General features: G+C 48.6%; 1 protein-coding gene across 2 annotated transcripts; it reads left to right on the plus strand.

Moving 5' to 3' along the window:
- Nucleotides 1-326: 326 nt before the first annotated feature.
- On the plus strand, nucleotides 327-4,467 carry PNMA8A (PNMA family member 8A). Of its 2 annotated transcripts, none has more exons than XM_045891790.3 (2): nucleotides 327-585; nucleotides 1,133-4,467. In XM_045891790.3, the coding sequence occupies exon 2, from the start codon at nucleotides 1,209-1,211 to the stop codon at nucleotides 2,706-2,708; it is 1,500 nt and encodes a 499-aa protein (XP_045747746.1). In that variant the 5' UTR covers nucleotides 327-585; nucleotides 1,133-1,208; the 3' UTR covers nucleotides 2,709-4,467. The 2 variants fall into 2 exon arrangements, with proteins under 2 accessions (XP_045747746.1, XP_045747745.1); XM_045891789.3 differs by lacking the exon at nucleotides 327-585 and adding an exon at nucleotides 726-988.
- Nucleotides 4,468-14,070: the final 9,603 nt, after the last annotated feature.

The raw sequence follows: 14,070 nt of genomic DNA on the forward strand, positions 1-14,070 counted from the left end.
CAGGACGGTTTTTATCGGTATTCCTTTTAGGAAGAAGAGGAAGGAGCTTGGAGAGCTCAAAGTGTCCGGGGCTGTGCAGCCAGTAAGCAGCATTGTTAGGTGCATCAGTGAGGTCCTGACGGGAAACAGCAACTCAAACTGAGTCATTGAGAAGTGTTTCGTTAACCACCAACAAAGGTGTTGCCTGTGGGCAGCAAGTTGAGGAAGCCTCCAAGGAGAGGTGAGGCACTATGCCCAGACTTGCAGGGCACGTGGGGCAGAAGGCGGGAGTTTCCAGAAGCTCCTGGGTATTTCTGGAAGCAGGGTAACTGTGGCCGAATGACAGAGCTGTCAGGAGCTTCGGCTTTGTTAGAGGAACTCAGGGGGGATTAAAGCTGCTGTTTCCTCTCGCCCTCAGGTTCCTGGTGGCTCCCAGGAGTCCCGTGGGCTGAACCCAGCAGGAAGGGAGAGGTTAGGAGGGCTAAGTGGTTGTCATCATAGAAGTCGGGGCACTCCACCCCGGTCCCCGAGGCCCACGCTGAACTGAAAAGAGTGGAAGGAGTGCGTCTGGAGGGAAAATCGGAGAAGGCGCAGACCCTTTGCTCGGTGAGCGGCTGAACGCCCCCTACCCCCCGCCCGGGCCGGAGGGCGCGTCCGCAGCCATGGCCGGTTGCCATGACGACCGCTGGACCGGCGCGGACGCAAGTGCGCAAGCGCGCGCTGCGACGCCGGCCTCGGCTCCGCGCAGCTGCGGGGATCGACGCGAGACGCCGCGTGACCCGCCGGGGCCCGGGCGGGAGCGGACGCCGGCTTCTCGGCCCCTCCGGCCGGGAGCAGCCGGCCTGGGTGGGCCGAGCAGGCGCCTGGCGAGCGGCTGCATCCCGGCGGCCTGTCCTCTGCCCGACCCGACCCGGCGGCCGGGGGCGGGGCTGCCAGATCCCTGCTGGGCGGCCGCCGGCCGGGCCCGGGGCAGGGCCGAGCGCGGTTCTCGGCGGGTCGCAGGACACGTGTGAGCACCCGGGGCCCGGTTGGGGGAGGAGGGGCCTGGGGAAGCGCGAGGCCGCCTGTAGGCCCGCCGCGCGGGGGGCAGCCGAGATCTCTGAGCCTGGCCGTCTTCCGGGGAATCTGACCTCCCTATCCTGTCACCTTACAGGATTAATATCTGGGGACCGTCCATCTTACAGACTGTTGAGTGCACGTGGGATTAGAGCCGCCAGGTGTCCGCGACCATGGCCACGAACCTTCTGGAGGACTGGTGCCGGGGGATGGAGGTGGACATCCACAGGTCCCTGTTGGTCACGGGCATCCCAGAGGACTGTGGTCAAGCAGAAATTGAGGAGACTTTGAATGGGGTCCTCTCCCCGCTGGGCCCATACTTCGTGCTCAATAAGATTTTTCTGAGGGAAGAGAATGCCAAAGCTGCCCTCATTGAGGTCGGAGAGGGTGTGAATCTCAGGGCCATACCCCGGGAATTCCCAGGAAGGGGGGGCGTCTGGAGAGTGGTTTGTAGAGACCCCACCCAGGATGCTGAGTTTCTGAAAAATCTGAATGAATTCCTGGATGCCGAGGGGCGTACCTGGGAGGATGTGGTCCGCCTGCTCCAGTTTAGCCACCCCCCACGGCCCCAGAATCAGTCCCCAGAGAACTGGGCAGAAGCTTTGGGGGTGCTCCTGGGGGCAGTGGTGCAAATCATCTTCTACATGGATGCCGAGATCCGCGGCCGCCAGGAAGCTAGGGCTCAGGAAGTGGTTGATGCCCAGGCAGTAGCAATCTCAGCTTTAGCAGCGTGGAGGAAGGTCAAGAAGGAGCCAGGGGGGGCTGCAGAACTAGGGTCTGCTTTGAAGATGGAGAATCCCGACACCTGGAATGACCTGGAAGACAAAGGTGACCCTCCCAAACCTCTGGTTAGCCGGGTTGGAGCTAAAAGTCGCTCCAGGAGAAAGAAGCAGAAAAAAAACACTAAGCAGGAATCAGTGCTCTGGAAGAAGCCCAAAGGCCACCATTCCAACAGCTCAGCCTCCTTGGAGGATCCTGAGGCTGATGGTGCTGAAAATATGGAGGTGTCAGAATCCGTCAGGAGCAACAGAAAGCCCTGTGTGAAGCAGGAGGAGTCGGCTTTGAAAAAGCCTGTGGCGAAATGTGCCTGGAAGGCTCCCAGCAGCCCATCCCATGATGCCCGGTCAGAAGCTGTGAGCCCTGGGGTCGCTTCACAGTCAGACCAAGATGGCGGTCAGGAGGGCCCCCCAGAGAAGAAGGCCATGGGCTGGGCCTTGGCAAAGAGCCCTGCCCCTGTGAGAAAGAAGAAGAAGGTGAGCTTGGGCCCTGTTTCGTACGTCCTTGTCGATTCAGAAGATGCCAAGAAGAAGCCGGTGATGGGGAAGAAAGGGCTGGGCTCAAGAAGAGATGGCTCAGCTCAGAAGGCCCTTCGAGGCCCCCAGCCCGTGGGGTTGCCAGCCTCGACGTCTCGGGGCCCAAAGGCCAAGCCGAAAGGCTCTCCTCATGCCTCCAGTGGTCAGAATGACAACAGAAGTCATTTGGGTTGTGCTGGCAAGGGCAAGTGGATGAGTGGGGAACCCGAGCAAGAGCGGCAGGTCGGTGCAGAGGCACTAGGGGGCGTGGCAGGTCAGGTGGTGTGCGAGGAGGACCCCAGGGCCGTGGAGGAGGCGGATGACACACCAGTTGAGGTTTTAGAGGGCGGGAGCCCTGACCTCCCTCCTAGGAGCCCCTGAAGGCCAACCTTGGGGACACCTATGGGCAGGAGGTGGCAAAGCAAACCCCTCACCTCTCCTTTGTTGCTTGAGTGTCACTGTGGTAGTCTCCAGTCGTTCTGCTACTCCATCCGACCTAGCTCCCTTGTTAAGAATCGAATAGTTGGGAGTGAGAACATTTGTCAGGGTCGATGGCTTTGAGGGTGGAGTTTTCTGGAAGCCTGGTTGCGGGATAGAAATGTTCAAACACTTAAAAGGTCCAAGGAAGTAAGAAAGAAATTCCAAATGACATCTCCTTCCCTGGTGAGCTCTTCTAATTTATCCACAGAACCCAGAAAGCTTTGATTCGGGGGACCACCCATACCCTATGAGTTGAAAGAAGACCAAGGACGAAGTATCAAATGGGGAACAAAGTTTTTTTCCTTAAGGAATGAACCATGACTTTGGACTCTTAGAGACCCAGTTTGGAGAGATGGGCCTCTCAGAGGAAAACCATGCATGAGCTCTTAGGTGGGAGAGGTTAAGGGAGGGAGGTGCACCTCTCTGCTCTTTTCTCTGCCAGGCCTGCTTTTGCCTCTCCCCCTCGACTCACCTTCAGAGGTTGGAGAATCGCTAAGCAGACTGGGAAAATCCTAGAATATTCACTCTTCCGTACATGGGCAGGTGCCTGTTCATGTTCTGCCTTTCATCCTTATTCCCTGCTTCCTGGAGAGTGAGCTGACCTCTACATGCAGGGCCTTTCTCCCACCTTCTCTGTTTCACCTACTAGGAAGTTAAGCATAGATCTGCAAAGCAGACCTGCCTGCCTTGCACCTCCTGCTCTTCAGCTTCCATCCTCCAGTTAACTAGCCAGAGGGCAGGAAGGCCCCAAGAGTTAGTTCTGGGGGACAAGAGTGTGCGCTTAGGCTTTGAAGTGTTTGAGGTTTAGGTTCTGTGAATAAAAATGGTACTTGGACTCCCATTTGGGGTCAGATGCTCTCAGGAAGCCTGTGGGGAGGAAAGGTGATTGGTAGGGAAGGACTCAAGCACTTCTGGCTTCCCAGCCCCAAGTCCATCCAGCACTACCAAACTCCACATCTTTGGGGCTGAAGACACTTCTCATGTTATAATAAGAGAGGGAAAAAATTCTTAAAAAGTTGGCTGTTAATTTCTGTTCTCCGAATAGACTAGCATACCATGTTTCCTGTGTGTGTGTGTGTGTGTGTGTGTGTGTGTGTACGGGGAGGGGGCAGGATACCCAACACCAGTGGTTCTCAAAAAGTGTCCCGGGAGGCCCAAGGCATGCTCAAAGATGTAAACGGAATCTATTTTTTTCATGTCTATAAAAAAAAAAGCTGGAACTTGAATGTCGTAAGCCAAGCCCGTCACAGAGGAGACGATCAGAATATTACCTTGTGTTCCTAAGTGAACTTGATTTCGTACAGGTCTCCAGTGAGTTGTTTCTGCCATCTATTTGCATATAGCCGAACTTCTTATAAGTGTGGCTGATAAGAGAGGTTGCAAGTGGAAGAGATTGCGTCCCGCGCATGCCCCGTGCTGTAACGCTCTGGAAGAAGTTTCCCTTTGTAATTCACACGCTCTTGTTAACGCTGTGACGTTCAGCTGTATGATAGCACGTCATGTATTCACGCTCAGTAATACCGTCGCGTGGAGTTTCAGCCCTTTGATGTGTCCAGGGGCTGTCTTCTGACTTCAGTTTTTGTGCTCGAGAATGTGAACAGTTGTTAGATGTTGTTAGTAATTCCGCCTTGAAAATAAACGTGACAGTTAATTTCAAAAACCTGGATGAGTCTTAACTGAAGATGCCTGGGGCTGGGGGGAGAAGAAACCGGTTTCCGTTTGCAGCTCTTCCTCCGGATCCGCATCATCCGTGCGCATCTCGAGGTTTTTCCTTGGGTTTGTGCAAAACAAAACCCAGGAGCGGGCTGGCCTCTCAAGGTGAGGGAAGCCTGGGACTCTCCAGCACCCGGTTTCAAAATCGGGTCCATTAGGGCTTCATTGTGTTAACAGATGGCCACCATGATGGGTAAAGGCAAACATGTATGTTACAAAATTAGGTTAGCAAATTAAGTATCTGTTGACGCTCTTATAGGTGAGGTCACGGATTATTTGAGAAGAGGGTCCCCCCAGTGAACAACACACTGTCCTAGACTCCCAGCCTGGCACGAGCTGTTGTCAGTCCTGCAAGGATCGTCAGTTTTTCGTGACAGAAGATGCCTTTGAGGTGTCCTCTTTGCTCTGCGGCCTGTCACCAACTCGAGAGGCTCTCCCGCAGATCTTGGGGTTTCTAGAAGTTTCGAAAACAGGTAACTGGTGACATGAATTTATCTGAAAATGTTAGTTCGCTTTGAAAAGCAGCTGGAAGAGGAAGGCCCTTTCCTCCCCTCCCCTCAGACAGAAGCAGGTTTTTCAGTTTTCTCCTGCTCAGCGCCCTCCCCTGCGAGGTGTTCTGAAAGGTCAACGGAAATGGTCAGGGAGGGAAGACGCACAAGAGACCAAAAGCGAAGCTGGCGTTTGGGGACAGGGGAGTGACTGAGGTGCCGGAGTAGAGGCTCATAGAGACCTGGGTAGTGGGTTTATGGATTGGGTGCTTTTCCCCTCTCCCTCTATGGAAAAGCCATATCTGGCCAACATCTTTAAGTACCTCCCAAGATGTAGTCACTCCCTGTAGTTCACCCAGGCCGGCAGTAGAGTCTGAAAGGCTGACTTGGCCTGAAGTTGGGGGGTGGGGGGGCACACCTAGGGATGGGGCCCGGCGAAATGCTGGGAACTCGGCTGTCTGCAAGGAAGCCTCTCAGCCCCTCTCTGGGAGGGGGCAGCATTCTGCTCAGGGCTGTGCTGGGAGCAAGGCCCAGCCTTTACCATTCCTCTGGGGGAGATGGGAGTGATGCCAAGAGCCTCCGCGTACACCCCCCACCCCAAGGCCCTGAAGGCAGTGTCCTCGATCATCGGTGCGTTCGGTCAGCCCCGAGGTGCTGGGCATGGGCTCCGTGACAGCCAGGAACCAGACGAAGTTTCCTGCCCTCCTGGGGCTGGCATTCCGGTGGGAGGTAGACGGCGCACAGGGAGCTGCGTGATACCGAAGGGGTGGTGAGTACAGGCCTGAAATCCGCGGAGGGAGAGGGTCCCGATGAGTGCGTGTGTATATGGAAAAGAGCGCTGGCTGTTTTATATAGTGGTCAGGGAGGGCCTCTCTGAGGTGACATCTGAACACCCAGGTGGGAGGTGAGGGAGGGAGACAGGCAGCCGGCTGGTGGCACAGCATCCCAGGCAGAGGGAAGAGAGCGTGAGGAACGCCTGGTGGTTGAGAAAAAGCGCAGGAGGAGGAGGAGGAGGTGGGTGTGGCCAGATGAGAGGTGGAGCGAGGAGGAAATGAGGTGAGGTCAGGGCGGTTTGGGAGGCTTGTGGGCTTCGGAAAGGATGGGCTTTGGCTTCAGTCTGAGTGAGTTGGGAGCCATGGGAGGTTCTGAGCAGAGGGTCCGTGATCCGAATTCGGTTTTCACAGGCTGCGGGGGGCGGGGGGGAGGTTGAGGGCAGAGCTGGAAGCCCAGTGAGGAGGAAGGAGGTGACCGAAGTAGCGACAGTGGCCAGGGCAGGGGCCCACGGGGGCTCTAGAAAGAGCTGCCCCTCACGTGCTGAATTGCAAATAGGTGAAGAATAAAGATGTAAGTTTATTATCCCTTTATATTTTATATTCAGTGAAATGCACGAATCTTAAGTGACCTGTTGGATGAGTCTTGACATATCATCTTCATTATTTTTATTTATTTATTTATTTATTTATTTTTATATATTATTTATTTATTTGACAGAGAGAGACATAGCGAGAGGAGGAACACAGGCAGGGGGAGTGGGAGAGGGAGAAGCAGGCTTCCCGCCGAGCAGGGAGCCCGATGCGGGGCTCGATCCCAGGACCCCGGGATCATGACCTGAGCCGAAGGCAGATGCTTAACGACTGAGCCACCCAGGCGCCCCCATCTTCATCATTTTTAAGTGTGCAGTTGAGTAGCATCGAGTTCATTCAGTGTCGTGCAACCATCACCACCACCATCCATGCAACTGTCTTCATCTTGTAAAATGAAAGCTCTAGAAACAATAACAATGATTCCTCATTCCCCCTCCTCCCAGCCCCCAGCAGCCACCGTTCTATTTTTTTTTTTTTTTTTTTTAGTGAGCTTTGGGCCCAACATGGGGCTCGAACTCACAACCCCAAGATTGGGAGTGGCATGCCCCGCCCACCAAGCCGGCCGGGTGCCCCACCGGCATTCCACTTTCAATCTCATCACTTTGGCTAGCCCGGGCACCTCCTATAAGTGGCCTCATACAGTGTTTGTCTTTTTGTGACTGGCTTGCTTCACTGAGGGTAATGTCCTCAAGGTTCATCTCAGTGGTAGCCTGTGTTCGAATTTCCTTCTTTCTTTCTTTCTTTCTTTATTTTATTTTTTAAAAGATTTATTTATTTATGAGCGAGAATGAGAGAGGGGAGGGTCAGAGGGAGAAGCAGACTCCCTGCTGAGCAGGGAGCCCAACGTGGGACTCGATCCCAGGACTCCAGGATCATGACCTGAGCCGAAGGCAGTCGCTTAACCAACTGAGCCACCCAGGCGCCCCCCTTCTTTTTTTAAAGTTGAATGACATTCATCGTGTGGATATAGCACATTTCATTTATCCATTCATCCATTCATCCACTGAGGGGCATTTGGGTTGCTTCCCCTTTCTGACTGTAGTCCACAGGGCTGCTACGAAAGTAGGCATACAAATAAGTCTTTGGGTTCTTGCCTTCTGCTCTTCGGGGTACGTACCCAGATGTGGAATTGCTGGTCCTATGATAATTCTATTTGTAATATTTTGAAGAAATGCCATATTGTTTTTCATTGTGCTGCCTTGGTTTTAAAATTCCCGCCCAAGGATGCCCTCTATGATGCGCTTACAGGAGCAGGGGAGCTCAGCCACATGGTAGAAACTTCTCTAGCCCGTCTGCTGTCTGCTCCAGTTTCCCTGCACCTGGAACCAATTTTGGTAGCATAATCTGGCATTATAGATGACTTTGTGCCAGTTGTCAATGGAGGTGTTCTCCTAATACCTCTTGGTGGGTAGGATGTAAGCAGTTGTTAGTGTTAAAAATTCAACACAAAAAAAACCCCCCAAAAACTACCATTATTTTTCCAAGCCTTAGGATCTGTTTAATTTGAGCATTTCCCGTGATTGTAGAGTGAATGGTTTAACATTTTTTACAGCTGGAGTAGCCAAGAAAATTCTAGAACAGACAAGGAAAAAGGATGGCCTTGTGGGTTATTAAAAGATATACAAATATGTACCCAATCCACAATCACAGAGAAAGCGGTAGAACAGAAGAGCAAGTCAGAAACAGACACGTGGATTTGGGATATTTTGTTTGGTGGTTTTGCAGATCAGAGGGAAAAGAGATAATTAAATAGATGCTTTTGTGCTGGGGGGGCTAGTTTTCCTTATAAAAGATAAATTTGCTAGATCGAAGAATAAAATATTAAAAATAACAGTACAGAAGTTATAGAAGGAAATATAGATGAATTCATCCATCATTCTGGTGTGAGAAAGGCTTTTCTAAGCAGGATATAAAACCTAGGGGCCATGAGAGGAAGAAGATCAATTGTCAACACAAACATTTTTTTAAAAGATTTTATTTATTTATTAGAGAGAGAGCACACAGAGGGAGAGGAAGAGGGAGAAGCAGACTCCCCACTGAGCAGGGAGCCCAATGCAGGACTTGCTCCCAGGACCCTGAGATCATGACCTGAGCCGAAGGCAGATGCTTAACCGACTGAGCCACCCAGGCGCCCCAACACAAACATTTAAAGCCACTTCATGACAAATGTTACTATGAAGGAGAAGATAAATGGCTCACTTGGAAAATATATTCACTATACATCACAGCAACGATCTAATTTTTAAACTTTATTAACAACGAATTCAAATTAATAAGCAAAAGATGAACAGCCTAATAGAAAAATGGGCAAAGCATCTGAATAGGCAAGTTCCAAATGACTGAGAAATCACGTGAAAAGTAAGCTCACCACACTCCTGTTGAAATCAATGCAGTCAAAGCAAGGTAGCATTTGCCACCTTTTAGGCAAAACTTTTTACACTTTACGTATTCCCTGCTACTAAAATATTAGGAAAAATCTTCATAGAGCCTCTTTGTTTGCTTAAATTGATGCCAAATTTCTGGATTTTTTTATTGATCTCTGACAATTGCAACTAATATTCCCAAAGAACTCTGGTCAACCTGTGTTCACTTTTACAAAATAGCAGTTTGGTGGTGTGCTACTGGGATGATTAATTTCCTTTTTTTTTTTTTTTTAGTATATTTCCCCACATTAAAAAATACCACATCACAGACATTTAAAAGCACCCAAACAAATGCATTATGTAATCCAAACAACATTAGATAGTGTGGTCAGTTAACTCATTCCCCCACAGATGATGCAGTAATTTTTTCTATCCACCTCTGCTTATAGATTTGCACTTTTTGTGGCAGAAAGAGTGGCTGGGGAAGACCAGAGAGCTGTGGGGTCTGTGCTAAAGCTCACTGCAGGGCATGTCCAGGTCTGTAACACTGCCCCCAGGAGTCCCGGCTCAACCCAGCGCATGTCCTGCTCAGTGAAATGTCAGGCATGGCTCCCACAGATCCGGCCCTGGATCTTGTCCAGGCCTGATGGCCATGTACTAGCAAGAGAATGCAGGGCAGGTCTCAGCGTGGCAACATGGCTTTAGGGATCATCTTAGTGCTCTGTGTGAGATGGGCATTTCTCCTGTGACTTGGGCGATTTTGAGGAAGACAAGGAGTTGTCCGAGGCTTAGTTGTTTCCGTTACGATACCACATTTCCTGTGACTCCCACTTTCAAGCTTCTGGCTCCATTTCACCAAAGCTCTACAAAACGAGCTCTTGAAAAATTGTTCTCCTGTAGGAAGATATGGAAATGTCTGGGAAAAAAAAAAAAAAAACATACTAGGTAGGGGTGACCACATCATCAAAAAATCTGTGCATAACACATAACAACGTAAACTTGCTATGCGTCGTTTAATTCATTTAGAAGTGTAGAGTCTGTGCTTCTCACCCCTGAAAAGAAAGTGAGGGGAAAAGATGAAAACCACAAACTGGGAAAAATATTAACAGCATTATATAACAGACATGGGCTAATTCACTTACCAAAAGTTAATAGGAAATAAGAAAAAGCCTGACAGAAAAATACACAAAGGCCATGAACATGTAGTTTAGAGAAAAGAAATCAAGATGGCTAATAAGGGTGTGACAGGAACATTCAACCCCATTCCTATATAAGAATCAAAAACAATGAATTATATGGGGGCACCTGGCTGGCTCAGTTGGTGAAGCACATGACTCTTGATCTCAGGGTTGTAAGTTTGAGCCCCACAATCGGTGTCGAGATTACTTAAAAATAAAATCTTTAAGGGGCGCCTGGGTGGCTCAGTCATTAAGCGTCTGCCTCCAGCTCAGGTCATGATCCCAGGGTCCCGGGATCAAGCCCCGCATCGGGTTCCCTGCTCGGCGGGAAGCCTGCTTCTCCCTCTCCCACTCCCCCTGCTTGTGTTCCCTCTCTCGCTGTGTCTCTCTCTGTCAAATAAATAAATAAAATCTTTAAAAAATAAAAAATAAAAAATAAATAAAATCTTTAAAAATTTTTTAAAAGCAATAAATTATAGTTTTTCACCAATCAGAAATTTAAAAGCTGGATAAAAACCCACTGCTGTTGAGGCTGTGGAGAAATGGTCGGTCTCACCCGCTATTGGTGGGAAGGTGGATTTGTCCAGTCGAGATGCTCTAGATGCCTGTGATTTCAGGGCTGATTAAGTCATCCATTGGGCATTCTTAGGATGAAATACCATGTGCTGATGTGAAAGGCTTTCTAGGCCGTCATTTAAGGAAAAATTCACAAGAATGCATATTAAGATCGCAGTTGTTTAAAGATGAAGGAAGATTTATATATAAGTGCTGGTATATGAATAATTTATTTCTCTGGAAGTGATAAGTAAAAAAGCAGTAGTAAGAAACTGTCGCTGTTGTAAATAAAATCTTAAAAAAAAAAGGGGGGGGGCGCCTGGGTGGCTCAGTCGTTAAGCATCTGCCTTCTGCTCAGGTCATGATCTCAGGGTCCTGGGATCGAGCCCCGCATCGGGCTCCCTGCTCCGCGGGGTGCCTGCTTCTCCCTCTCCCACTCACCCTGCTTGTGTTCCCTCTCTCGCTGTCTCTCTCTCTCTCTCAAATAAATAAATAAAATCTTTAAAAAAAAAAAAAAAGAAACTGTCGCTGTTGTTATTTTGGCGACAGGGACCATGGAGGATTTGAATAGTGATATGGAGAGTCTCACTTTTCATATCTTGCTTTTAAATACTCTTTGAATATTACAACCACACACACAAATCATTAATTAAATAATGAATTAATTAATTAATGAAATAAAAGTAGCCAGAGATAGTACAACCACTTTAGAGAACTATTTGGAAGTTTCTGAAAACGTTAAACGCCTGTTGTGTGACCCAGGCATTCCAATCCTAAGGATTTACCCAAGAGAAATGAAAACATGTCCACTGAAGCCACGTACATGAATATTCATAGCAGCATCTTGCTCATAATAGCCCAAACCTGGAAACCACTCAAATGTTCTCGTTTCCCTTGGGTAGATTCCTAGGAGTGGCACATCCATTCAAGAGAATGTCACTCAATAATAAAAAGGAATGAAGGACTGATACCCACAACAATATGGACAAATCGCAAAGGCGTACTTATCTTAGTTCATAATACCACAGACTAGGTGGCGTATAAGCCACAGACATCTATTTCTCACAGTTTTGCATGCAGGACATCCACGATCAGGGTGTCAACATGGTTCTGGGGAGAGTCCTCTTCCAGGTCGTAGACGAGTGACTTGTCCCTTTACCCTCACATGGAGGAGAGAGGGCAAGGGGTCTCTTTGGGGTCTCCTAAAGGGCACGAATCCCATTCACGAGGGATCTACCCTCATCACCTAATTATTTCCCCAAAGCCTCACCTAAAACCATCACCATCACGTTGGGGGTTTGGATTTCAACATATGGATTTGGCGGGGGACACAAACACTCAGCTTATACCATTTCTGAGAAGTTTTCAGAACAGGAAAAACTCATCTATGGGTGAACAAAAAAATCACAGCTGTGCTTGCTTCGGTGGGGGACAGAGTGTGGCTGCGGGAGGGCACGAGAAAACTTTGTGGAGGGCTGGAATGTTCTGTGCCTGGTGGTTGCACAGGTGTACGTATCTGCCCAAACCTACAGACTCGGACACTTAGAATGTGTGCATTTCACTGCCTCTAACTTTTATAACTTATAACTTTTATAAAAGCAATTTTTAAAAAGTAACCAGGGGGAGATTTTATTTTCATCCTGACAATGCTGTGAGCTGAATAATTAACAGTGGAAAAACCATAGCAATGTTGAACGGTCAAGCCACATCACCGATGGGGCTGGTTTAATGCATTTTGTGTACAATTATAAATCTTGGGGTAAGTCAGCTCCAGCCCACTCAACAGGCCCATGTACACTTCCGATCAGTGTGCTGTGGATCAAGACCATTTGTAGTCCAGGGGCGCCTGGATGACTCAATCGGTTGAGCTTCCGACTCTTGATCTCGGTTCAAGTGTTGATCTCAGGGCTCGGGTCTTGATCTCAGGGTCGTGAGTTCAAGCCCCACGTTGGGCTCCATGCTGGGCATGGAGCCTACTTAAAAATAAATAAGTAAAGCAATAAATAAGTAAGTAAAGAAATAAGACAACCATTTGTAGCCCAGCATGGGTCTGTGTTTAAAATTCAGACCTGACACATTTCTTCTTATAAAATCGTGCATGTGATCCACATCTCATGTGTGTGGATGTCACATTCAGTTCAAGGTCAAGGGGCTCGAGATGTTTGGGGGATGCTGCTTGGTCCATGGTGAGGGTACAACAGATCTACACCCCAGAGGAGCTGCTGGAGAAGGTTGTCCTGTTGCAGCCTGTGACCTTGACATTTCTGAGGGGGCAGGTGTTCAGTTATTGGAGGATGTTAATGATTCCAGATGAATCAAATTCTCCATTGTTGGCTTGCCAGCATCTGGATTGGTTTAACTGAACCACATCCTGACATTACAAGGCAAACTATTTAAAATCTGCTACCCTCTGAGAACGGCCAGAACATTCAGAACACAAATCAATGTGGGCAGGTGAGCCGGCAGACAATGACATGGATTATAAAGCAGTGATGTTAGTATAGTTTGTTCATGAGGAAGAAACAGGTCAAAAAAACAGCGGGGCAGAATGATGAATCCAGAAATAAAATGTCATATATCTGGAAATTCAGACTCTAAGCAGGGTGCTATTTATTTTAAATTAGTAGAAAAGAAAAGAGATTTTTTCTCAGCATGGCTGGTGCTTACGAAACTGGCTGGCCATTTGGAAGAAAAGACTAAAGTTGGATTCTCCACCTCTTTCTTTGTTTTCCCAAATACCTTCCAGATGGCTCAAAGACGTAAATGTAAAAATGAAATCAAGAGACATTTAGGTAAAAACAGAAGCAACGCTATAGCATGGTGACCATAGTTAATGATACTGTATTTCACAGGGGCGCCTGGGTGGCTCAGTTGTTAAGCTCTGCCTTTGGCTCAGGCCATGATCCTGGGGTCCTGGGATCGAGCGTGGGGTTTCCTCCTCAGCGGGAAGCCTGCTTCTCCCTCTGCCCCCTACCCCCGCCCCCCACTCACACTCTCTCTTTCAAATAAATAAAATCTTAAAAAAGAAAAAGAAAAAGAAACAGATCTCTGAATGCTGCTTTCCAGGCCATACCTTCAAAACCTTTTACTGGAAAGTTAGCATATCTTAAGTGTTCAGGTAGATACATTTTCTTTTCTTTTCTTTTTTTTAAGATTTTTATTTATTTGACAGGAAGAGTACAAGCAGGGGGAGTGGCAGGGACAGGAAGAGGGAGAAGAAGGGGTTTATTCTGGTTTCCTATATTTGTCAAATTTTTTTAAGTAGGCCCCACACCCAACATGGAGCCCAATGCGGGGCTTGAACTCACAGTCCTGAGATCAAGACCTGAGCCGAGATCAAGAGTCGGACGCTCAACCGACTAAGCCAACCAGGCGCCCCTACTTTGTCAATTTCTAACTAAGCACTCATATTGTTTTTATTTTTCTTAAGTAGCAAGTATTCAGCCATAAAAAGAATGAAGTACTGATATGTGCTATGATGTGGCTGAATCTCTAAAACATTAAGCTAAATGAAAGAAACCAGGCACAAAAAGCCACATATCGTACGATTCTATTTATATGAAATGTCCAGACTCGGGAAATCTATAGGGAGGGAAAGGAGG

Source organism: Mirounga angustirostris, unplaced genomic scaffold (genome assembly GCF_029215605.1).
Source record: "Mirounga angustirostris isolate CCGP_5_RB_7025 unplaced genomic scaffold, mMirAng1.0.hap1 SCAF_16, whole genome shotgun sequence".
Classification (NCBI taxonomy): domain Eukaryota; kingdom Metazoa; phylum Chordata; class Mammalia; order Carnivora; family Phocidae; genus Mirounga; species Mirounga angustirostris.